Genomic DNA, 26,656 nt, shown 5'->3' with positions numbered 1-26,656 from the left:
GCACACACTGGCCAGAGCCTCTTTGTTTATTGTTGAGTGGAGAGCAGAGAGACTAGTAATAGGCCAGAGCTCTCAGCTGAGCCATCCCTCTGTTTCTCCACACTTTAGGCATGCTGAGAACACTATTAGCTCCATGATGGCTGTCATCAGCTTTGAGTTTGTTGTGCTGGTGATGCACTTGGATACGACACAGGAAGCTGCCTCTCCAACTTCTCTTCATGTGGAATTAAAACCGATTTTAATTAGTTTTGCTGTGAATTTTGTTTACAGCACTCAACAGCATGTAAATGTCTTTATGTATCGGCTGATGGGTGTATAACAAATCAATCGCAGTTGGAAATGTTTTAGTTGGTGTATATGGTGTATGTAACAGCTGGGGGGGCAGTTGTGTAATTGTAATCAATAGTCCTAACTGCCTGCCACCTAATGGTGATATACTCAGATCCTCAGTGCTCCTGCTGTGTGCCTGACCCAAGGGAGCTGTACGCCAGATGGGTGTCGTTATGTAGCAGTGATGCCATTAGCTGCCCGTGGCCAGTGCTCATACAGCTGACTCACTGTGCGACCAGAAGGGAAAGTGGAGGTTTGTTGCAGAAGAGGGCATTAAAATATTTACAACATGGACAACTATCAACAGAGCACACATGTTGTTGCTTAATCTCACTGTTAGGTATTAAAGCTCGAGGGAGAAAAGTCCCATTTGCAAGCTAAATTGCTTTGACAACCTTCTCTGCAGCTCTCTGGGGGATATTTGTGTTTGTCAAAATGGCTGATGGACAATTTAGATGCTTCTTAATCTGTTTGGCAAGTAGACATCGTTTCCTGTCTTGTGGATTCACCCAATTAAACTTCTACATCAACAAGCAGAGTTCATCCATCCTTCCTTCATGCATATAATCAGCTCCTTTCCATTCTCATATAATCGCTGTTCTCTCGTTTTACCTGTGCCACTTCCTCCTGCATCGTGTGACAGGCTATATATTATAGTCTGTGTTTGCTCAAGTCAATTATTGCCAGTAATGAGCTCCTGCTGCAGTGTATCGAGGATGCTTTTTGTGCTGTGATTTGTCATTTGTTGAGGTCACTGCACAAACTCTGGCCTCTCCTTCAGCTTCATTTGATAAAATACAACACTGTGTGTCAATGGACGTCTTGGTCTAATCGGTGACACGTGCACACTTCTGCTGTTTTCAGTTTGGCAGATGTACAATAATTATCCCATTTGAATGATCATTTTGTCATCTGTGCGATGTATGATCAATAATGCCAAAAGTATGATAATGAATGATAATTTGACCATTTTGTGATGCTTACAATTAGCATTTGGTTTTGGTTTGTGCTGTCTCATTTAATGAATTGCCCAACATGATCAGGATAGTAAATTGTTTATGGGATTGTTTACATTGTTTATGTATCTCTTTGCACATGAAATCTTTCTATGCACTCATGCTTGGTGTAGGCAATGATGAACGTGACTCATGACCATGTCAGCTTGCAAAAAAAATACGGAAAATGATGGATTTGCATTAGAGGTGGGGAAAAAATCGATACAGCATAGTATCGCGATATTTTGCATGGCGATATTGTAATTATTCATGGCCACCAAGTATCGATGTTTAGCGCAGATGGGCTGTCAGTATTTTCACTGTTTTTGTTTTTTCCAGAGGCTGTATTGTATTGGGCTCACTTTTAGGGATATTCTGAAGATACAGTTAACAAATATGAAACTAGAAGATCTGAGGAATCTATAGGCACAGAAATAAAAAGACTGAAGTGAGATGAATAGACTGATACATTTCTCTTATTGGACAAAACAATTCTTGATTGAATTTAACTTTGTGGACACAAAATGCAGTTAAACAGTTAAATCGCAATCTATTGTATGGCAATACTCACCATATCGCAAAAAGCTTAATATTGCAATAATATCGTATCATGACTCAAGTATCAGGATAAAATCGCATTGTGGTGCCGATACGCTGATTTCCACCTCTAATTTGCATGCATGCCAAAAAGTCATTTAAATACTATTGTTTTATAAAATTACCCATTTACACGATTTGTTCAAGTGGTTATGAATTGTGTACAATAATTTTAAGCCTCTGGTATAATACTTGAACATTTCTCATCTGGCAATGCTGTCTCCTTTGTTTTTCAATGTTTTAAAAGTTTTGCTAATTTTCTCAAGATGTGGGAGTCCCAGTATTACCTCCAGTGGGTGTGTTTTTATTTTTCAGTAAGTGTGCCAGGGACTTTTTTTTCAACCTCTAGTCTTGACAGAGCATGTTTCTTCCTGATTGTTTGCAGAGTTGAAGTCATGCCCTGTCATGTAGTGAAGCCAGATGTTGGTCATGTCATTTACCAAATATGTGATCAGTAGATTGATCCTAGGAGTACCAGAACTGCAAGAAAAGAAAATGACTCTTCTGCCTCTTTGTGTGTTCGGAGCAGACGTTGGTTGCTTTCACAGTCATTTTACAGGGCTGCCAGTGTAGTGTTAGGGTCTAAGCAGCTTGACCTTTCTCTGTATTCTTCTGTCTATCTATCTGTCACTATAGGGCCTATTGGTATCAGACTGAAAGGCTGCATGAGCTGCCTCTGTTACTGTGGTGGTAAATCCACAAGAACGAACCCAGGGGGGTAGAGATAGGAGAGCAGATGAGTTCTCTGAATGGGTCAATAATACATGAGGGTGCTCTAGTAACCAATGCACCCATTAAGTGACTCTCTCTCTCCCCCTCTCTCTCTCTCTCTCTCTCTACAATACTGTGAAATAAAGAAGCCTAAAACTTTGATGCAATTTGGTACAAAATCTCACATAACATATCAAATATTGGCACAACTCAGTGTATCTTTACTATATATCATTTGTGATGCCCTGCACTCTTTTACAGTTCAGAAATGTGAATAATAAAGTCACAATGATGTTACACAACAAACAACAAGAGATTGTCAAACTTGTTTTGACATAATTGTTTATTGGCAGCCCCCGAAATGAAATTGCCTGTATAGTGAACCAGTTTATTAGGCACACCCAGCTAAATAATGCAGCCTAATACAATAGTTGAAGTTAGCAGTTAGAGAGGTATTGATTCAACTTTACAAACCTTTTTTTTGGCTGCAGTTTGTGGTGCTGGTGGATTGCGTTGCATTATACTGACAGGTCAACTATGTAACAGCTGAAAGGTTGATGGGATAATATAGCTACAGTCCCCTCTTGGCACCTTAAGAGGCATGGCAGGAGAGGGAAAACAAGGTCTGCTGCTTTTTCAACTGCCGGTGTTATATAGTGTAGTAATTATTTGGGTGTGCCGAATGCAATTTTTATTGCATTCTATTGAAATCTCCCTTTAAAGTGCATCTGAACAGATACAAAAATGTGTGATTAATTTAAAATGACCTATGGACAATCATACATTTCATTGCAATTTAATATTTTTAATTGATTGCAACTGTGCAGAAAAACTGAGCTTAAATAGAATAAATAGACATGCAAAAGAAAGAGAGAGAAAAAAAATCTATGCTGCAGTCAATTGTTCCAGTGTTGATTTAGAATATAAATGTCAATGTTATAAATGCAGCTTGGAAAATTCACGGCCCTTCTAATTACACACTATTGTCTCTCGATGTCTTTCAAGTTAATGCTCTGAATGTGTCACTTTCAGTAACTGTAATGGAAAGTCCAAAAACCCCAAAAGAGCCAGATATAAGCCGTGATGCTTGGCTCGGTGTAGAGAAGGCTTCAAGGAAAGTGTGAAATAAAAACACACCCATTAAACTCACTATAAAATTTGTCTGCTTGGGTTTGGGCTTTTGGCAGTTGTGGTCATAATCTAAAGCAGATTTGCCACTCGGGGCTCTTGCAGTCAGAGTGGGAAGCTTGAGAGAATTCCTCAACTGAGCACACGAAGGTCGAGATAATATAGAGCACTTTGTCAAAAACTGAAAGGATTTCCTTCATCCAGCCTTGACCGCCCCTGGTCGGTCTACATCACTAAGTCCTGCAGTGGCACAGCCAACACAAATGATCCATTGGGCAGACAGGCAGAATTTGGTCCAATGCAAATGAAAAAGAGAGATTTATATATCATAAACCACACTCAGCTCATCTCCTTTGGACAGCTGATAGTTTGGGTTATTTTTTTATATATAAAAACTGCATTGTGTCAGAATGCAGAGGTATAGACTCGAGTCAGACTGGAGTTTGATGGCTTCAGATAACTTGACAAAATAAAAAAAAGACTTTCAACACAACACGGACTTCGACACCAATTACTCGGGTCTCACTTGGACTTTCCCCGCAGCACACAGATGAAAAAGTATGTTATTAAAGAAGCATGTGCCAGTAATGAATTATTACTCCATTACCTGAATCAATTCATGTTAAAACGATATTACCAGCAAGATGACACTTGACTCCCCAGATTCACTTTGCTTAAACGAATCACCCAGCATTTAATCAAGTTAAAGGATAAAATAACTTTAATTTATTATTACTCTGTTGTGAAAAGGACATTATATTTGATGAAGAGTGCATTATAACTTATTCAGGACTTCAAACTCAAAGATAAGGACTTGAGACCTGACTTTGTGTCTCGACTTGGGACTTGCAAAGACATAAGATTTACTTGTAAATTGCAAGAAATTGACTTTGTCCCACCTTTGCCAGAATATATTTTAAACACATGTCAAAATAAGTGTTAAATGTTCGTTTCAAGCCAAGACCGAGTCCTTAGACGGTTTGTGGTCACATTACGAGATTATTTAACAATTTCCTGGGTCTGTGTCGGAAATTTGTAACTATTCTTTCCCATCAGGAAACCATTGAACTATGTAATCTGCAGTGCATTGATTTTTGTTGTTCAGTCGCTGAACTTGGGCATCCCTGTCATGTGTACCAATTTCATGGCTGTTACGTAATTGTGTCATTTTATATCGGCATTTCCGTGACACAGATGCAGCTATGCTTTGGTAGCAGTATAGATGAGCAGAGTACAGAAGAAAGCTCATTGTCCACATTGCCACCAACAAGTCTCCAAAATCTTTCCACCCTGCCTGCCTGAACAGGAAGTGCCCATGACTTCCTGTCCTTCATCTTGTTGTAGGAGAGGCCTGTCTTTTACTAGATAGAGCAGTTTCCTGTGGCTGTATTCAGACTGACCAGAAGTTTTAGGCAGGGCTCGCTGTTAAACCGCCCACTCTGTCTGAGTGTTCTGCCTGATAGAGCAGAGCTGTTTTGGAGGAGGTTACCATAACAGAGAGGCAGGCTGCAGAAGAGTCTGGCTGGTGGGTGTTTTCCTGTTAGCAAGTGCATGGCACTCTGGGACATGTTTTACACTCACCTCCTGAGAATATATACATTCCTCTAATCCAACAGGATTCATAATTCATAAGTCAAGGCTTGTTGCCGTGGAGACGTTTGTTTTGAAGGCTGGAATGCTACCTCTCTCTCTCTCTGACAGTTTGTTTAGTTTTAGTTTTGTTATCCATTCGAATGGAGAACAGTGTGGAATAATAGAGCTGCTGGGTGGTCGATGTTATGGAAGCCCTAAATGCTGCTTTATAACAGGCTGAATCACTCCATACATTTGCACCACATCAATCTGAATCATACTTCCTTCCTTTCACATCCTCTTACGGAGCTGTGACTGCAGCACATTATTATCCAAAGCTTAGCAATCAAGTGTAATATCGCTTTGCCTCCATCCTCGAGCCCATTAGTGTTGCTATTTTTGAGTCAGCAGTCTGCACACCTTAGTGCAGCTGTAGAGGATGTACTGAGTCACAACTCCCTCTGCTTTATTTTCCCGCTATGATTATTATGTGGTTAATCCAGTTTGCCTTCTCCTGTAAACTGATAACGACTGGCATCATAGTCTGTGATCTAATCAAGATTAAGATTGAAACGAATGGAATGAGATTACTGCTTGCATTTTGCATGAAAGACAAAAGAGCATTTTCTTGTTGCTGTGGTATCAAAGGGCGTATTAAGTATTGTTTTTCATACAAATATTATATTTAAGTTTAAAATTCTGGTATCCTGACCGTGAATGTATAAAGAGAACTGGTTACAGCGCTGGAGCAGGGACCTGTTCATTCCTATGAGAGTTGGCAGTGGCAAAGGAAGCCAAAAAGTTGAACTTCCATGTATAAAATTACCTTGATCTTCCGCATCTTTGGGCACAAAGACACTAGCGCTGTGTTAATAACACGGCATTCCAGATACTCAGGCTCCGGCTCATGTACGTCAATGGAGGAAGAAAATCAACTCTGAATTTGACTGTAGGTGAACTTTTCAACTTTCAGGACATAATGCTTTTTCTAAAGGGCTATTTAAGTGTCCATGTTGGGCCACATGATGTAACTTGAAGTTGTAATTTCACAATTTGGCCACAAATTGGCTTCAACGTCTGGCTTTATTTTTGCAGACTAGATCATGACAGCCTTATTTTCTTTCATGCTTGCTCTGTGAGATCAAAGTTTAACTTGATTTCATTTTCAGACACTTAAACTAGTAGAAAACCAGAGCAGTGTGCGTCAATATGGTTGGTGCAGCTGCTTTCTGCATTGGATAATCATGCTTTTATGCACTTGCACTTTATGTGTGACAGACCTGTCTTGCATAACCCTGAATAATCATGGACAATCTGGACACAGTTTGTTCTAATGACACTAGCACTCAGCCTCTCCTCCATCAGAGCCTGTGAGGGAGTGCAGTCCTACATGGCAGAGTCCCCATTAGCCCCAAGCTGCTTCCAACAGTCACATGAATGGCGCCATTACAAACAGGTCTTTACATGGCCAAGCCCACACATGAGCAAGTGAATGAAAGAAATATATCAAGTGTAGGTGGATTGCCACCACTGATTCATTAGATTTGCGAGAGGCCAGCCAGAGTGTTCGCCAACGGGTGAAATTGGTCAAGCCTCAAGGTCCAAAAGGCAAAATCAGTGCTTTGCACACGTGCAGCGTCCTACAGATTAAGATCATGGGATTAAGCCCTGAAAAGCACTACAGCACTCCTGGCTGCAGACGAACAACACATCATCCATGTTGGCTGATGGAGAAATATCTAGAAAGAGCAGACTAATGACTAGCACATTTCCTTTTAAGTCCCTGTGTGGGTTTTGTGAGGTGCATTTACTCTACGAGCCTCCTTGATTCGTCTATAAAAGTAATGTCTCCCTCCCATCCTTCGCTGTAACTGACCATTAACTTGTAATTGTGGGAACACGGCTGTTACCACGACAGAAGAGATTGGAGGGCACGCTGTATGCTAACACTCTTAACCTTGTCATTATTTTTTCCACCCAATGGATGGCATTCTCTCCATTTTTGAATCACTGCCAATTACAGGATTTGCCCTCTCGTCTGAGTGGAGGTTCACTTTACTAAAAGAGGGTGGAGTTGACTTGATACTTTGATGTATGCTACACGTCAGTACTTTGGACCTTCTGAACTTTCATAACCTTGATAAACTTAAAGGTATATTATAAAGGATTATTGTATATAGATTCATACAGAACTAATCCATCTAAGTAGTAATACGTACAACCCATTATAAGTGGATGGCTGTGCCTGTTTCTGTCTGTCTGTCTGTCTGTCTGTCTGTCTGTCTACTATCCATCCATCCATCCATCCATCCGAGCCTGCTCTCTGCCTGTATTTTCCGGTTTTTGGGTGTCACCCTTTTGGCCAGAGCTGCAAAAATTGCAGACGCAGCACTAAAAAAATGGGATCGCTTTCACTTTACTTGATCCGGGGAGGACGTGCCAAGTTTGAATGTTATGTTTACAAACATTAAGCATCATTTCCTGCATAGTATGCCTTTAAGGTTGTATAAACTCAACAACTATAAGATGCATTGTTCCTGAATTTTGTACAGACATTAATGATCCCTAAACTATAAATTGTAAATATTTTAGTGACTTTTACTTTTGCTCCACCTTGAGGTTGACATTTGTGGGGTTTTTTTTAGAGAAATGTCCAGCATATCAACATTAGAATCTGGTTATTACAATTAAATACTTCCTTCTTGTGTTCTTGTTTCCACCTGTTTGTTTTTATCACTCACTCTCGTGTGTTACTGATGCGACTCCTGGGACTTAGCGTAAAGCGACCGGGCCATTCTCAGTAGGTTAATCTTCTTTGCACGCCATATCTCCCTCTGGCCTCCTCTGACATTGCCTCGCCGTGGTCACTGACCTCCCATTCACACTCGCTACGCAGATCACAACAGGATCAACAGCGGTCGGATGTGTTGCAATGCAGAGGGATGGATTAGCATACAATTAGCCAATACAAAAGCGAGTTTCCGGTAGTGAGATTTAGAGCTAAAACCCTTTTGTGAAGAATCTGTGAGCAGAAAACAGTGGCGGGTTTTAACATTTAAGCGTCACTTCAGGCAGATATTAGATATGTTTGGAAATGATTATGGAGTATTTATTTGTTCTGTGTTGAGGATGGAGGGCTGCTGTGAAGTGTTTGGGGAACTACTTAAAATTCCTGCTCTGTGCTGCAGTCTGACTGCTATCAGACGGCAGAGATGAAAGTGAAAGTTACCACTGAAGTTGTTATCATCTGGGATTTCCCTAGAAGTTTAGGGCACTTATTTGAATTCACCCAAGGCACCAAAGCAGAGGCGAATAAATGCGTCATTATTTAGGTAAATAGATAAAAGTGGCTCCTCAATGTGGGGTTAACCCTTCCTTATGATGTGTCCCTCTTTCCCACAGTGCATGCTGTTAGCTTAATTAAAGAGAGACGAGAATCTCTGCAGTTCTCAGCGCTCGTTCTGATGGCTTTGTGCACAGTGCAGTGTGTGGATGGGACCTGCCACAGCCAGAGGGGATAAAGTCTAATGACTTTTCACCAGGCCGGCCACATTGCTGGCATTCCTCACTCTGACACACTGTAGGCCCGAGAGGGAGGGAGGGGGAGGGGCACAACCTACAGGAGGCGGGCTGAGAATTGGCTGCGTTTTGGGGCAGGGTTTGCATCTCACCTTTTGGATATTTATTTAAACATGGATCATAGAAACAACTCCTGAGGAAAAGAAGTGGTCGGGAAAGTACTCAGATCCTTTACTTGAGACAGCATAACAATACAACAGTTAAAAAACCCTGTATTCAAAGTCCAACTTAAAGGTATAATATGTAACTTTTCAACATTAAAATCTCTTTAGGTCAATGTTACATATTTTGTTCAGTTTTGTACAAACACCTCAAATACTAACAACCATTTTCAAGAGCCACAATTGGACCATATTAGCCGAGTTTTCGATCATCGTGTAATCGCTTAGCGACAGTTTCGACTGTGATCCATGATCACATATGCAACGGATTAAACACGGGAGATGCAACTGTGGCCGCCGTCGCTAACTGTGCACTACGTCAGCAGCTGATCATAAACAAAGCAGCATGGCTAAATATGCACATCGTCTCCGCTGATCATAAACATAGTGATTGTGAATTAACCGGCATCGCTAATTGTGCACAGAGTGTCTGGTGCTTGTTGTAAACAAACAGAGATGCTAAGTGAACACCTCCTGCAGCAGCAGCACATACACACTGCACTGCTGCAGAGCTAACTGTTAGCCTATTAGCAATTTGCAGACTAGCCGCTAAGGGGTTAACATCCCCTCTGGCTCTGTAACTGCAGTTGGGAGAGACTGCTGCAGGAGGACTGTGCTGCTTCGACTCGTTCTTACTCTTCTTAACGAGCTGCCGGCCACCGCGGCTCGTTAAGAAGAGTAAGAACGAGTCTCCAAATGTCTCCAATAACACCAGAAAAAGTCGCTGGATTTGGCCAGTCGATTTTTTTTGAAAAACAGTCGCTAAGGGGGTCTGAAAAGTCGCTAAATATAGCAACAAAGTCGCTAAGTTGGCAACACTACTTCGCCGGCTTTTACAAATCGCGTGTGTCGTTTTGGCGTTGAGTACTACATCACATCCTGCTTAGCGTTCTATCCAATCAGCAACCAGGCTTTTTTCAGGGGAGAAAAACGACCCTGCTATTCGACAGGGCAAAAAAAAGTCAGGTAAAAAGATTGCTCTGGACGGCTCATATTCAAATTAGGGGCGTTTTGACGAGTGAGACCAGCCTCATTCTGGGTATTGGGCTGTAGTGGAAACAGTCTTATTGAAGCCTTCTTTAGTTATGCATTGTAGCTTATGGTGCTATAAATGTCAAATGTCCATTAAAAGACCTTCTACTAACTCTTTCTGTGAAATAAATGTCGTAATCCAACATTTTGTCACAGTAAATCATAATTATTTCAGTAAATGTGCTGCTGGCGGAGACATTCTGTGCAATGCTGAGCACTTACAATACAAACTTTAGACAAGCTGTCTGCTGTAAAAGGAATCGTTATGAGTTGCTGTAGTTACCCATTCAAGAAAAATTTACATGAAACTCTGAGCTCCTTTTTTTTCATCTTTGAAAGCTGAAACTAGCCATTGTGCGCTCGCTGCCCACAATAAACAAATGAATTCTGTTTAAAGTGACAAATCCACTGAGATTTAGGGCCTTTATTTATAAAAATCCCTTCGTCTGTGGTTTTATCAGCTGACATTCAGAAAAATGAGAGGGATAAAAACTGTGCAATAGCTTGAAGACATAAACGAAAGTCTTATGCAGGAGGAAGCCAAGTGACCGTGGTAATCAGTGTTTGGTTTTTCTGTCAAAGCCTGCATACAGTAGAGTCACAGCTTTCTCCTTGAGGCTTTGTTTTTGTTTGCTCCCTGTTTGTTTCTCAGGGACTTAGCTTCGGGAGGCAGGATTGTGCAAAGTGTGCACTACACAGTGGCAGTGTCCCTTGCCTGGGTTGATAAATAAAGTTAGCTGTGTGGTGTTTGTGGAAGACAGCGGTGTGGCTGTGTGCCTGATGCCTGCTCTTAGTCACACGTGTTTGTGATGGAGTAGAACAAAGTGGTCCTTCTGAACGGTACGCTGTTGACATTCAGCCAGGTGTTATGATGTGCCTAAAGACACCATGCATGGTGCTGAGCATCATAAACATCCAGTGTCACTTCCCAGTTCTTCACTTTGCACACCACTGTGCAGATAAACGGCTCGGTATCCCTGACTTCTCTTAATCTTCTTTAAAAGCCAACGACACCATCCCCCACTCAGGGAGCAGTGTGATGAATTTGCTGCACCCCTCACTTTTGTGTTTCTCAAAATATCGACACTTATCATAAAGTGTCAAGCCCAAACAGTTGATCAGCTGATCAGACATATCAATTTCTATTATGCACAGTCATGGAAAAAATTAGTAGATCACCCTTTTTCTTCAATTTCTTGTTCATTTTAATGCCTGGTACAACCAAAGGTACATTTGTTTGGACAAATATCATGATAACAACAAAAATAGTTCATACGAGTTTAATTTTTAAGAGCTGATATTTAGCCATTTCCCATGGTTTTCTTGATAATAACCAAAATCATTATCAAGAAAACCATTGTTGTTATCATTATATTTGTCCAAACAAATGTACCTTTAGTTGTACCAGGCTTTAAAATGAACAATTAATTGAAGAAAACAAGGGTGGTCTAATAATTTTTCCATGACTGTGTGTTATTTTCCAATATCAGCTGATATGAAACCTTTTTTACAGAACATTTAATGCAGAAAAAGAAACTTGGAGCAATTTGGAAGTAGTGTCAAAGACCTATTTATATATATTATATTTATTTATTTTTTTTAACGGTCAACAATTGACTGATACTGACAATACAGTACTATGTAGTTTTATTTGATTTGATTTAATTGTTATTTAAATGATCAGCAAATAACTTACACTGAACTTACAGTTTGTTTATTTTAATTTTATAATAATATATAATAAAATAATGATAACAATCATAAGCATACTAATAAGGTTATTTTTATGCAAAGATACTATTTTCATTCTAGCTCCAATTGGTGAATTTTTTCCCTCTAAAACTGTTTTGAATGGGTCTCAAAAATTGCATATCAGTTGTGTTTTCATTGGAATTTCCTTCGACATTGTTTCCTAAATATTTCACTCTCAAGTCGTACATGCTTCTAACAAAAGTCTTGTTTTGATGGATTCTGATTTGAATCTATTTGGAATCTTTTTCCCTTTTTTTCCGTTTCTTGACAAACTCTTTCTCAGGTGACTCACTTGAGACTGAAAAATGTCAAATCCATCCAAATCCATCTTAGTTGCCATAGCAGCCACACTGCTTATTGTGGTATTAACTTGATCCGTGAAGCAGGTTAAATCTTACAAAATGCCTACAACAGAGACAGGATCAGCAGCAAATAATGAGATTTCTTTTGTCATGAGAGAGTTCTGCTGCACGTTGTGTGTTCCTGCACAAGGGACTGAGGGCGCTCCGCTGTTTATAACTTGAAAACTAGTCTATTCAAGACACAGACCATGAGTCAATATACACAGTTCAATATTGACTGTCCCAGTCAAGCTTTTCCCAAACAGGGATGTATCCTATAACATGTGTTTCCTCTGTCAGGAAGGGTGGGGAGCTCTGACGGGGTGGGAGGGGGTGTTGGGGCACAGCTTTAGCTAAGGCAGTGCCAACGAACTGTAACTACAACAGGAAGAAGGCGGTGTGCCATTCCCGTATTTTCTAAAAGCGCTTCAATGCCAATCCAATGAGGAAATATAAAATATTTCTATATATTCTCTCAAAGGGTATTTAAGCATGTAACTAATGGGTGTTTAACCCTTTGTGCCTCACTGGGGTTTCCTAAATTTCAATATTTCTCAATCATTTTTGGCTGTTAAATGCATATGCATACATTTTTTGACATGACAAAATTACATTTAAAGGGTTAAATTTCTGAAAATTTGGTAGTTCTGATCAGGACTGAAGTTGGTTGACAGATTTAACTCAGTGAAACTGGAAAATATATCAGTATCTAATCTTATAGCAGTTATTTTGTCCTCTAAGGACAATAGAGCAAGTTTTGCCAGGGATGCACAAGGTACTCATGCAAATTGTAAACATAATTTCAGCTGTTTATCATTTTTGTGCATATCTCATATCATTGGAGGTATAGAGAGATATGGATAAAATCCTCATTTTCTATAATGTACTTTTGTATTGCAGTATTATTATTATATATAGAACAAAACTGACAGTTTATGGATATAATAGCCAGATAAGAATTTATATGCATCACAGTATAGCAAGTTATAGATGGTTAAACATTTTATTTCACTCTACTGTATATATATATTGTCATATCGCCCAACTCTCCATCTAAGATTTATGCAGTTTGGATCAGAGATTATTTTCTCCTATCTGCACCATGCAAACTAATTCTTCATCTCTGTGCGGCGGCCATCATGGATGCCAGCTCCTTGTAGCTGTGTGTTGCCTCCCCATGGAGCTGTGTCGTGTAGTATTACAGTTAAATCCACTGCCACTCGGGTGGTGCAGGTGCACGGACATGCGTTCATCTCCTCCTCCACCAGCCTCTGTTTCCCTTGATTGTCAGCAGCGCTCATTGAACCAGGCTCAAGAGGATTTCCACTGATTACAAACAAAGAGCCAACTGAGATTAGCTGATCCTTAAAGGTTCCCCAGCCCCTGCCCTCTCCCCTCCATTATCCCCACCCACCTCTCTGCCACATGTCGTCTTAAAACTGCTGCCAAACTGAAAAACTGTAGATTTTTATATCTATTAAATATTGCATTAACTATGCATGTTTTCCTTGCTTTAATTATATATTCTGTCTGTCAGATTGTGTTCGTCTTATTTCTCATCCCGCTTATCTTTAGTTCCACTTTCACATTAAATCCTGTCTCATGCTGTTTTGCAGTTTAGAGGCTGTAAAGATTAATCTCCCCCCTCTCACTACATCTCAGACTGTGTTTACATCTCCCTCCCAGAATGCACTTTGATAGTTGACAATAACTTCCTACTAAGTCTTCCCTCACCTGACCCCTTCCACACACTTAATATGTGCATACAGCATACAGTATTTAATCTGCTCAGTGTAACTGGCTTTCATTGTGGGAGTTTTGAGTAAATCAGTTTCCTAAGACTGTTAGAGGATATTAACCATTAGCTGCTCCAAACAGAAAGCAATGCACCTGGATTAGTGCTGATCTGCTGATTGCTCCATTTTGTATTATGAAGCCACAGTTAATGTGTAATCTAGCTGTTAATGACCAGCCCTCGGGAATTTATTTTGCCAACTAAAGCCTGCAATTATCGGTATATGGATTTACCATATGTCTAATGTATCAGCGGCTCTAAATAGTCTTATATTTCAGTAAGCTAACTTTATCAGGTTTATGGTTTTATGCGCAGCACGAATCCGTATTTATATGCATAAATTAAGATGATATACTACAGGTGGATAGAGTAAAAATTTTAACTAAACTTTACCCAGCTGATTACTTGCATCCATTCATCCATCTGTTCTCTTCCACTTATCCCGGGCCGGGTCGTAGGGGGAGCAAGTTAAGCTACGTTTTCTAGACATCCCTGTTCCCAGCAATGTTTTCCAGCTCTTCCTTATTAAGACAATTATTTGTTGAATTACTCTGCTGTCTGAAATTGTGTGTAAGTGATGCATTATCTAATGCTAACTTTTGGCTAAATCAAATGAAATCTACGGATTCAAATAGCAAAATACAGTAAAATAAAAACCTAAATGTGTATTTTAGAAGTTTTCTTTCCACTCGTCTGAAAGAAGACATATTAGAATAAAATTAGCCAAACTTCTCAAATTGCCTGTTAAGTTGTGTATAATTAATATATTGCATATACACACATTTCATGTGCATTTACACCTTCATTTTACTTTGAATATATGAAGTTTAGTCTCTCAGTAATATAATCAGTGGTGTTGCTGCAGGAAATGATTCATTACCACACAGACTGGTCCATGCAAGTGTAGAGTGGAAACACACTGAGTGATGTAAAATAAGTGAGCAGTTTTGTTACGGCTTTTAAAACAATGCTTGGCCTCTTCTTGACTAACAGAGTGTAGCTGTTCGGCCTCACGTCGGGCCAGTGCAGGCTTGTTTCAGGATCTCTCAGCTCTCAGCTTCCATGCTGCATGTCGCAGCCTGAACATGATGACAGCACTGCCTACAAAACCTCCCTCACACCTGGGCGCTGACCTGGCCAGATCAAATCACACACACCACAATAAGTGACGACAGCTTGTCAGCGAGGTTACATATTTTTACATAGTACAAAACATGACTCCTGGATTCTTTGGTTTACTGATAACACATCAACTAAACTAGTTACAAGTTCAGTCATCAGCCTGTGTATCACAGTGTTATCTCAGCCTGTGTTGGCCTTGAGAGGAAGCACTTCTGCCTCTGTTTGTGAGTTTTTAGAGCTGTGAAAATACTGTTAGCAGGCTTCTTTCTAACTCTCTCTTCCGGTACAGTCCAGTCTATAAACAGCCACCTCTTTTTCCTGTTTCGCAGCTCTAGCTGTGAATGATTGTTTTCACACTGACCTGCTGGAAATGACATGCATGTGACAAACAATGGCTGCATTATACTAATAGTTAATCTGAGTGCAGGGAGGAAAGTGTTCTCCTGTTGCTACAGAGTAAAATATCACACAGTGGACCATCACTGCAGTCTGCAAAGAATAATCATTATGGCACTTTGCATAAAATAACCCATAACGTTTGTTTTTTTGCTGTCATTTAAAAATATGTGTTTTTCTTTCATAAAAATAGAAATGAATAGGCTTGCTCATTCAACTGTTTCTGGTGTAGTGTTATCCTGGGCCTGTAGGTGGCAGTAACAGCATTCATACCATTCACTGTTGTGTGTGTATCTTTTACCTCTGTATAGTGCAGAGATACTCAACTTGCTCTGACTGTTATTAAAAACATGTTAATAATATATTGAAGATAAATGAAAAACCTGTAAAAATTCCTTATTTTTATTGGAATTTTTATGGATTTTATGGAGTGACACTATGACAGATTTGTCAGATATTTTACTACACTTAATTGCTGCAGCTGCATTTTATTTATGAATGATTTTGTTACATTTGAAAGAGTTTATTCAACAAAGCTGGAATATAATCCATCATGCAATCACTCAAATGTTGAAATAATTCAATGCATTTTTATGCACTCTGGCACCATTTTATATTCAAAATACCCCCCCAAAAGTTACCAGTTTGAATCAGTATTTTCATTGTGAATTAGAGAAAGGTCGGTGAAACAACCCGGCAACCTGTTGCACACTGTAAGTTGTGTAGCATATGATCGTCTGCTCTCTGCCTTCAGCTGAAATGTGATAAGAAATTAAATTATGTCTATGATTGCTTTATCTTTCCTGCTCCCCTGTGGCTGTTTTTATTGTGTACTGTGCTGCATGCTATCTCCCACTTTCCTAAGGAAAATAATCAACTGCATTTTTATTTTCCAGAGGAAATTTTAAATAAGCAATTTGATCAGTTTTGTGATGCACTGATAGCTTGAGTAAGCAAGTTTTTTTTTTAATGAGATTACAGTGTGTTGTTTATAGTGAAGCCAAAACACAGTTGGCAGGGGTGAGAGGGTGACTGCAGGCCCTCGGGGCTTGGCACGGCTTCAGACCATCTCTGCTGGTGCTGCAGCAGAGGCTGTAGAAAGGCACTGCTTCATTAGTAACATCTATTAATGATAAACTGAACCCACCGCAGCAACCTCACTGCAGATCCAACAAAGCTGCATGCCAGTTAGAAACACAGTGTGGTTCGTATGTGTGTGTGTGCACATACTTTAATTTGTTCCTGTGTGCAACATGTACTTATTCTGCGCCTGGTGGCCCCACTACAAAGAAAAGGAAGCGGTACCCCTCAGGAAAATGGGTCATTTTCTTCTCCTGGGATAAATAAACTATCCCAAAATACCAAGAAAAGGAAGAGGATGTGGCCCCTGTTGTATTTGGTTTGTGCCATTTTAAGAGGGACAGGATAACCTGGTGTTAACTCAGGGTCACAGAGAGACTTAACTTTAATCCACGCATGAAAAATGTCCTATTCTGTCCACTCTGTTGACCGTTGAGTTATGTGAGAAGTATTTTGGGGCTGTAATGTAAACTTGGCATCTAAAATGTGAAGCATTTGGCTTATTGGAATTCCAGACCTATCTTTGTAGCCCACCCACTTGTGTAACTGTACCCACATAACTTTTCCCTCAAACAAACTCTTAACTCAAGGAAGCAGCACCCTTTACATTCCCAAAAGGCTCTGGGGGTTAATGGGGCTCCTTGGCTTTGTGTTCCCTCAATAAAATGTTTTACTTCTTTCATTTGTGTTGGTGAACTTTGGAGGAGGTCAGCATTACTTTGACAAAATACCCCAAAAACTCTCTAGTGTTCAGGAGTTTTGATTGAGTTTGAAGGACAGTGGGCAGAGAGTTGGCTTTTGTTACGGCAGCGTTTACACACACACACATCAGCAGGAAACAGCCACTTCCTTTTCTGAGTCCCTGGAGAGTTCCAGCTTGGAGTCATGCCGCTTTTATCTGCCCTGCACTGCTGGATATGTGAGTGATGTCACTGTGGTGCACCACTTTGTGGCCTCTCTCTGGACAAACACACACACACACTAAGCACACACACCCTGCAGAGCCCCACAGTAGACCCTGGGCATGGAAACACGGCCAGCTGCAGACTTGACCTTCATGCTAGAGATTCTCCTCAGATGAGATGCCAACTCCTGTGAAACTCCTCTCGACTCCTCTGAGCCACGCAGAGACATTTCTGTCTCTGTTGTGTGTAGGATTGTCCTTAGTGTGAAAGGGGAAACTAAAGCTGACCCTTCTCTGTCCACATCTGCTGGCTTTGATGTTGTTAATTCGACTCCACCTACCACTTGCTGCTAACAGCTTGAAATTGCTGTATTAGTACAAGTGGTGTCATTTGGGGGTTACTGCAGGCCAGTGATGGCGTCCGTATGCAGCAGATGTTGTGAGTGTGGCCAGTGAGTCCAGGTGAAGAAGACAGTTGAGGTTTCTAAGAATGCAGAGTATTGATTGAGACATTAGACCATGTGATCTAACATCACTACCAATTTACTAGAGATAGGGGGGAAGAAATCGATACCGATAGCATAGTGTCGCCATATTTTGTGTGGCAATATATCGATTCAGGGATGGCAAGTATCGATACTTGACATTCCGACGGCCGGCGGGCCGTAATGGGTTCACTTTTAGGAATATACTGGAGATATCTAGGAGGTATCATACGAAACTAGAAGATCTAAGGAACCTATAGGCATGTGGGTCAGGATATCGTGTCGGGAAGTTGCAGAAATAACACTGCAAAGTTAGGCTTTTTTTATGTTTCTTTAAAGAAATCAGAGCATTGAAGCTTAAAGTTGAGGAAAGTTTGAGAAAATGCTACAGTTGTTGTCGTCAGTTCAGTTTGACTGAATACTTTGTTGGTCAGTCTGTGGGTTTGACTCTCATTGTGGAGAAATAAAAAGACTGAAGTGAGATGAATCTCCACCTCTACAATCTATCTACAGTCAAAAACGTCATCATATGACTCACATTTCGACCTTCATTTTAGTGCAGGCTGTTCCTATTCATTGTTTGTACCGCACTATAATTTGTATCTAAAGAAAAAGTCATGTGACGTAATAAAGAGCGACAAAGCACGTGCAACAAGATGATCATGATGGACGAACGGGTCAAACAAACATGTGACTTTCACCAAGAAGACTGCTGTGAATTATTGGAAGGTTAATTAATAATGAAAACGATTGTTATTTGCAGCTCTAATGGAAATAATGTTATTAATAATGTAACATTTTGCAAACCCTATTTGAAAAGAGATGGGTTTAAAGTCCTCATAGAGACAACAAGGACTGGTTGCCTGTCAACACTATTCAAATGATTTAACAACTTCAATATGAACCCTTTTAAAATAAAATATTTAATCATACATTGGGGATTATGTTTAAACTTGATCCCTCATAGTGTTGAATTTCAAGCTGTAAACACTTAACAAAATTGTCAGCTAATACTGTACAACACATGATGGGGGTCATATTTAACACCATGCCAGGAAGTGGTGCCCTGCTGTAACAACAGCAGCAGTAATCCATGCAGCTCCACACGCCCAGCTGAAGTTCAGGCCGGCTCTTATCTCCTCTGCAGCTGCTACAGATTTGAGCAGAGCGGTGCAGCAGAGCTTCCACATCCCACAGAGGACGTTCACACATGAACATCCACAGATCGACCCAGTCTGTGCCACAGCGCACTTTAAAGCCCCCGACCATGCTCACTGTAGCCTTGCCCGGAGCTCCTGCTCAAGATTAAGTATGGCTGACACAGTCCAACTGTGTACTGCTGGAGGCTCTAAAACCACTTCATTTGTCAGCCGCAGACTTGCACAGTATTGATGTCCTCAAGCTGGGCAGGGGCACTGGACTGTCTACCATACCAGCCAGTAATATATACCATATTATATTGATTATGATGAGTCACACAGCCAACTGGAAATGTTTCTAAAACTATTTCTAAGGTAAAGGATATTTTTACTTCCCTACTCCCCCGATTGTTGCAAAGAGGCTCGTTGCAGACAGTGTTTCTAGACTCAAGGGCAGCAGAAAGAAACTCTGCTTTACCTAATGACTCAGCAATCCTCCGTCTGACTTTAATAATTCATCACCAGTAGAGTATAATGCAAGCTTGTTGCAGAATACAGCACAGAAACTCAAGCAAATGTGGGAGGCAAACTTTCTGCTGGTATCGTGCCATTTTTTTCACTGGATACTTTCACACAGAGAGGAACAGGAAATACGAAAGTGGCTTTAGGGGCTGTAGGACTACTCTTTTTTTCACACAGCAATCAATTAGGGAATTGATAATCTAACAAGTAATTTTAACGTATTATTATCCAAGGTCTTGACTCATAAATTTCTGTTGGAGGGTTTAATTTCTATCTAACTACATTTTGCTCAGCATGTTAGTAAAAACTGGCCACCTGGTCTGGTTAAGACCGCATGTGTGTATAATAGAAGCTCAATATTACCCCCCTTGATTCAGGATACATGCATATAACAAGCTGCATGTTCTCAGCACATGGTGGCCTAGTGGTTAAGTGAATACCATATAAAAACCATCATACAGCTGTTGCATGTCATACACCTCACTCTCTCCCATGCTCTGTTTCCTGCAAAATACAAAAAACAACATGGGTTATGGTGCAACTAGTGATGCCAACTTAAATTATCATCATATATTTTCAGGTTTAGGAAATCCCATATAACAGCCTCACAGCCAACAAGATCTCCAACCTTTACGATAGAATAGACGTTTGTCAATACCACCATAACGACTTATTTGAGCGTTTTGCTCAAAGTGGAGCATTCTAAAAATAGCACACACGTTCTACATACATGTACAGTTTGTGGTTGTAAAATCAGCTGCAGTTTCTGTGAATTTAGGGTACAAAACCACTGACCTAGGTTTAGGGTAAAAACATGCAGACATGTCCTTACATGCATGAGAAGAATCTGTGTCCTCAGGGCCAAAGATTTATGATCACCAGCTGTGACACTTCAAACAATGTCTGCTTGTAGTCGTGCATCATTGTCCACTTTGTCTGGCTCCTCCTGTTTAAGTTGGCTGCTCACTTAGTAATAACTAACAGTAATGAATGTCAGTTGGTTATTGATTCTCGAGGGAACAAACATGACACGGGTAAACAATACACTTTCGAAGAGGTTTGGGGACCATTTTGGGATTTTGTCAAGCAAAGTTATGTGGATAAATACCAGCTAATGAGGGAAACCCTGAGTAATTTACTATGCTCCTCATGCATGTGGGGTGGTGGTGCAAGATATAAGATTGGCTTGTGGCACTGTGTTTGAAATAAAATGTGTCCAAAATGTGTTTAATTCTAATGGATTAGGTGATTTAAATGTGGTTTTGTTTATTTATTTATTTTTGTTTTCAGGATTGTTTGTCTTTTGTTACTACTGTAAGTTTTGGATGTAATACTTTTTCTTCTCCATTTATGAAAAAAACTACCCAACCGAACGATCCATAGGAAATCGATGTCCATGTAATATGCAGATTAAGTGTAACGTGCAAATTTTGGCTCAGTAATCTGCACTCGGTGTCTGAAAAAGGACTTTAAGCTAAAATAAATCGGTGTTGCTTCTCGCCTACACAGCCTCAGAAAGGGGATTTCTGACTTTGCAGTTTCACCAGTTTTACGCCAGATTGCTTCTTGTTATTCTATATAGTAAGCCTAAAATCCGTCTTTGCAGCGACAGGGGGATGCAGACTGGATCCGAGGTGTGAGAAAAGGGATAAACCAAAGAGAAGATGTATTTCCTAACAGATCAATGGGCATAATCAAAGTCTTGTCCCTCCTTCCCCCAGTATCTCCCCACTTCTCTCTCTCTCTCTACTGAATCCCCTCATCAACCCAGTTGCTTTCTTCCACAGCTCCTCTCATCATACACTCAAATGTAGTTCAGTGTGTCAAGCACTACTGAAATATTAACACAGCAGTAGGCAGAAATACAAGAAGTGCAAGCATGTATGGCTTAGTGCACCATCATGATGTAAGGGATCACTACTCCAGACGTGTGTATGTGTGTTAATGTGTGTGTGTGTATGGGTCAGCACCTTAAATGTCACTTAATAAGAGGTGAGAGTTTCTCACATGGCAGAACTCTAAAAGGAAGTTTCTAGCATGCTTTTATCACAGAACTAATGGAGGGTTGCTCAGCTGCTGCCAGTGGGAATTACTGCATTTCAGTAGCTGTAGGAGATGTGCGTGCCACTGTGACAAGCAGGAATTTTTTGACATTTCCCATTGAGGTCATAGGGGGTCTTTGAGTGTGTGACTTGCAGCTGCAGGAAGAGAACAGGCAGAGATAAATAAACCAAGATGTACGCTGCCCTGTTTCCTTGTCTCCCCCCCATGTTCCTCATAATCAGAGGGAGAAACAGGGGCAACTACAGCAGGAGAGCTTAAGCCAAGTGCTCGCATTTAGAATAAATTAGAATAGAATAAATGGCTAAATAAAAACCATTTGAATAAAGAATAAATACAAATAAAATATAATAAATAGCAAAAATACACATCAGTGTCTGCTCAGTATCATTACATTTCTGACCTTTTAAATAAAGAATAAATACAAATAAAATCAATTGCTTAATTAACATTAGAATGTTTGTTCAGTATCAATCAATTGCTGGCCATTTAAATAAATAATCAATAAAATGTAATAATAATAGCTTAATAAATATCAGTTATGTATGTTTAGCATCAGCCAATTGCTGATCAGTTAAATAGTCATGATTAAAAATCAAGTAAATTATTATTTAAAAAAATCTGAATCACCCCAAGGACTATTTTCTGCATAAAAATGTCTGTAAAAAATATTTTTAAAAATTAAAAGATATCAGTGCATATCAAAAAGCATATATGTCAATACAGATAGACAGTGATGTGTCCTCAGTCAGCCAATTTAATTCAGTTCAATTTATTTTTTGGGTTTTGTGATAAAGACTGTGTTGTAGTAAAAGTGAGTGTCTTTGCTAATGTCCTGCAGTAATAGAGACAGGAAGTGATGTTCCAAGCTGTTTTTCATGATTGCATCCTCTTTAAAACATATTTATTACTATTCCTGCTTTTATCTTTTTGTTTTTCTGATTACAGTCCAGAGACATTTTAATCAAAGGCCACGCTAGTGGATGAATCACTCCCTGACATTTAAAAAGCCTGTGTATGATCAAATTATGTTGTTCCACTCCCGATATATCTGTGTACTTGGCAGAATGGCCAGCCTGTGATCAAGCAGCAGCTAATCTTTTATAGGAAAAAAAAACACAACTCCCTATTTGATGTCTTGGCCTAAAAGGTTTAAATCCTCCCGTGTCCTTCTCGGTATGTTTTGTAAACAGAAAAGTCTTTGAGGCTCCAGTCAGGTCACAGGATTTTCATTTCATTGTGAACATGTGATACCTTTTCTGAATAATCATTTGTTTCATGTTGTCAGTGTTGTCTAAAGAGATTTTTCTACTCAAACAGCCGCATTTTTATTTGCAACATAGGCTGCTTACTGCTGCATATTATATGCCATCCGTTCAATGTGCTTCACCCATTTGTTCTGCCACTGGCTTTGGTTTCTCGGCTGAACTAAATAAGCATTCAGCCATATTGCTGTTTGCCTGACCATGGAATCAGAATCTCCCTCTGGATATAAGACGGAATTTATTGTAACCCATTTATTCCACAATTATTCATCCGGCTCCCAAAAGGAGACCCATTTTGTGGAGTAAAAAAAATTAAAGGGATTAATTCCTTTCATGTGTAGTCGAATCTACATTATGCAAATGTGGAAAGGAAAAGAATGAAGATTTTAGGGATGCACGTAGTGGTTAGAGAGCAGAAGTGACTTGGTGAGTGAGACAGATGCTCATGCGAGCTCGCGTTGCACCGAAGCTCAGCATTGGTTGGAGCTGCAGCAGAGCTCTCACAGCATCCTTCATCCCCCCCATCCCTCGCTCTCTGCTCTACCTCACTCACTCACTCACTCACTCACTGTATCTCGTCTGCTGACTGAGGTATTCCTACGAGCACAGGCTGGGGCAGCGAGGAATTACAGTGAGGCTCTGTATGTGCATAAATTCATCCTCCTGCAGTGCTCCTTTGGCTCTCCTCTCTGGATCCTTTTTGCCTGGACACCAGCGCTCGTCTCCCCGCCGGGTCAGGAGCTGTGGATTTGTGGGTCAGAGTTAGAGATCATGGACCAGAGCGGAGCAGGGGACGAGCAAGGAAACTGGGTCACTGGCAGGCTCTCCTGACTGATGCCTGTGTGGACCTGGAGGAATGGGGTGCACCACCAGCACGGTTGTGATTGACGGGCTGCGTACGGTGTTAGAGAGGAACTGTAGTGGCTACATCTGTAAGGGAGCAGCTGAGCCCATTGGGCCATCTGAGGCTGAGAGAGCGCTGAGTCGGAGAGAGTCACGCGCATTACCAACACCGAGAGTACTTAAGGTGTGTGTGTGTATGTGTGTGTAGTGGGTTGTGTGTGCAGGCACAGAATGAGTAGTATTGTGCTGTTCATTACATTGAAATTGACAAATATATATATATATTAGAGCTGAAATGAGAGATTATTCTCATTATCAATTCAGTTATTTTTATTTTTTAAAAATAGAAGACATTTTGGCATTTTGACCATAGAATTAAAAAAAATGCCTCATATGAATGTACAAAGTCCACAAAAAACATCTTTAAATTTCTTCTTTTCTCTGAATATCAGTCCAGAATCCACACAGGTTCAGTTTTCTTGATTAGAAATGAGAGAAAAGCGGCAAATCCTCAAGCAGGAAAGCGGTGTATGTTTTGCACTTTGCCTTCATAAATAACTTAAACAATCGACTATCAGAATTGCTGATGATTAGCTTTCTATTTATCCACTGAGATTGATAAGTAGCCAACAACAGCATATGGTGTAAAACAGAGAAAAGCAGCAAAAACCTCACATTCGAGAAGCCGGAACAGGTTCACACTTTTGCTTAATAAATGAATCCAAATTGTTGTTGATTGATTTTCTGTTGATTGACTCCTCCATTACGGAGATTGACTCTTCTGCTTGTTTCAGCTCTAGCAAATACAACATATAAAACACATGCTGTGTGTGGAGTGCTTCATTTAAATGGCTACAACATATGCATTATGCCTCGTATTAAACTGAGCTAAGTGGTTATATTACTTCGACATGTTTGCAAATTATTCATGCTGCATTCCTTCCCTGATTTCTTCTACAAAGACGGCAAAATGCATGACATGAATATGATGAGTGATTCAGATGTTGATGATATTAGAGTATGTATGTGAAACATGATTCACTTTACTGGCACTGGGCTTTCATATGTGACAGATTATGTATGCAACTACGGCAATAATGATAATCATCATCATCGTCCTCATTCCAGCCTTGTGCATATGCATCCACGGGTGTAGTAGTATAAAATGTAGGGCAGTGGGAGGGCTGGATCTTGCCTCTCACTAAGCGCTGCTGCATGGGTTAAAGCCTCTGTGGGCTGGGATGGGGTGAGGGAGGGGTGAAGGGGGACAGTGAGCTCTGTGTCTGCTGGAAATCAATCACCGCTCTTCATCTGTGAACCGGCGGGGTTGGCAGGGCTTCTGCTGCTCCGTACCAGCTTGTCTTGCCCTTCTTGTTTGTGTTTACTTACTATACTGTGTGCATGTGTGTGAGTATTTGTGTGTGTGTGTGTGTGTGTGTGTGTGCGTGTGTGTGGTGTCTTCTTCCTGGCGCTGCTTCATCAGACTCGCAGCAGAGAGCAGAGTGACAGTGGCCCTGGCTGAGAGAGGGAATTAGGTCAAGGGCATGGTTGCTTCTCTTGGCTCAGGGATCGTCTTATCATCCAGATGGGGTCAATTAATCCTCCGTCAGCATTTAGCAGTCCCACAAATCAATATTTAAATGTGTGCAGGGGACGTGGTTTGCTTAACACATTTTGTTAGAGTGCAATTGTGTGGCAGTAAAGCTTTATCCTTTTCTTTAACCTCATATAGGTTAATAAAATAGATTAACAATCAGAGTGTATTTGTTTTTCACCTGCTTCTTTTTTTTTTTTTAGCTCATTGGCATTTTTTCAATCGTACTAAGAGTAAGGATGAATCCCATTACCACCCCTTCCCCTACCCCTATGTCTTTGCCCCTCAATACAGAGTTGATGGTGGTAGGGGTGAGAACGTTCCCCTAAGAAATATGACACCCCTCCATCATCATCGCTTGACGCTTGCGGACTGTAAGCATCAGGTATGACTAACTAGTGATTCAAAAGAAACTTAACCAGTGATTCAAAACAAACTTAACTAGTGATTCAAAACAAACTTAACCAGTGATTCAAAACAAACTTAACCAGTGATTCAAAACAAACTTAACTGGTGATTCAAAACAAACTTAACCAGTGATTCAAAACAAACTTAACTAGTGATTCAAAACAAACTTAACTAGTGATTCAAAACAAACTTGACAATTAAAAACCACTTGAACATAGTATCATTACACAAAATACTTACATTGTGTGTCTACTTGGCTTGAGCCATCGCTGCCTAAAAGTTTGCCAGCCGGCTTTAAACTTCAGAGACAGGTTACGCGGGAGATGCTGGGAAATTCCTCAAAGCCCTCCCTTTCACGTTTAGTCCTTCGGAAGCTTCATTTCAAGGGCTACGTAGCCCTACACCTTGGCCCTAGCCCTTAACCCAAATGAGAATTGAGACAGCCCTAACCCTCACATGAATGCGCAAAAACAATGCAGAGGAGGAACGGGTAGGGCTGAGGGGTGGTAATGGGATTCAGCTTTAGTCTGCAAATTTTTAATTTAGCTGATAACTTATTTAGCATTAGCTGCTAGCTTACATGTTGCAAGAATGAGTCCTAAACGCTGCAAAAAATTAGCATTTTGCACTTTCCCCCCGTCTCAAGTTTTTTTAGTTAGATGCCTGAAATCAGGCCTGTGGTTAACCCGTATAGAGTCTATGGGTTAACCTACGGGTAAGATAATTTTCACGTTTTGTTCTACGACTGTGTTTGCCACTAGACTTGTTTTTCGTAATAATCCAAAATCAGTTGGAAAACTCCCATCGGCTTTCTTCAAGGGAACCAGCAAAGCAGGAATTCGCG

General features: G+C 40.4%; 1 protein-coding gene across 2 annotated transcripts in view; it reads left to right on the top strand.

Annotated features, from left to right (window-relative positions):
• LOC131978525 (dedicator of cytokinesis protein 9-like) overlaps positions 1-26,656 on the top strand; it is a 99,450-nt gene that overhangs the window by 2,915 nt on the left and 69,879 nt on the right. The window contains exon 1 of one of the 2 annotated variants that reach the window (XM_059342184.1): positions 23,809-23,994. The exons of the other annotated variant lie outside the window; for it this stretch is intronic. Coding sequence (XP_059198167.1) covers positions 23,824-23,994 — 171 coding nt within the window. The 5' untranslated portion in view covers positions 23,809-23,823. Of the gene's footprint in view, positions 1-23,808; positions 23,995-26,656 lie in introns of those variants that run through there. 2 annotated transcript variants of the gene reach the window in all.

This window comes from Centropristis striata, chromosome 10, assembly GCF_030273125.1.
Source record: "Centropristis striata isolate RG_2023a ecotype Rhode Island chromosome 10, C.striata_1.0, whole genome shotgun sequence".
In the NCBI taxonomy this organism is placed as follows: domain Eukaryota; kingdom Metazoa; phylum Chordata; class Actinopteri; order Perciformes; family Serranidae; genus Centropristis; species Centropristis striata.
This window is presented reverse-complemented; position numbering and strand designations above follow the sequence as displayed.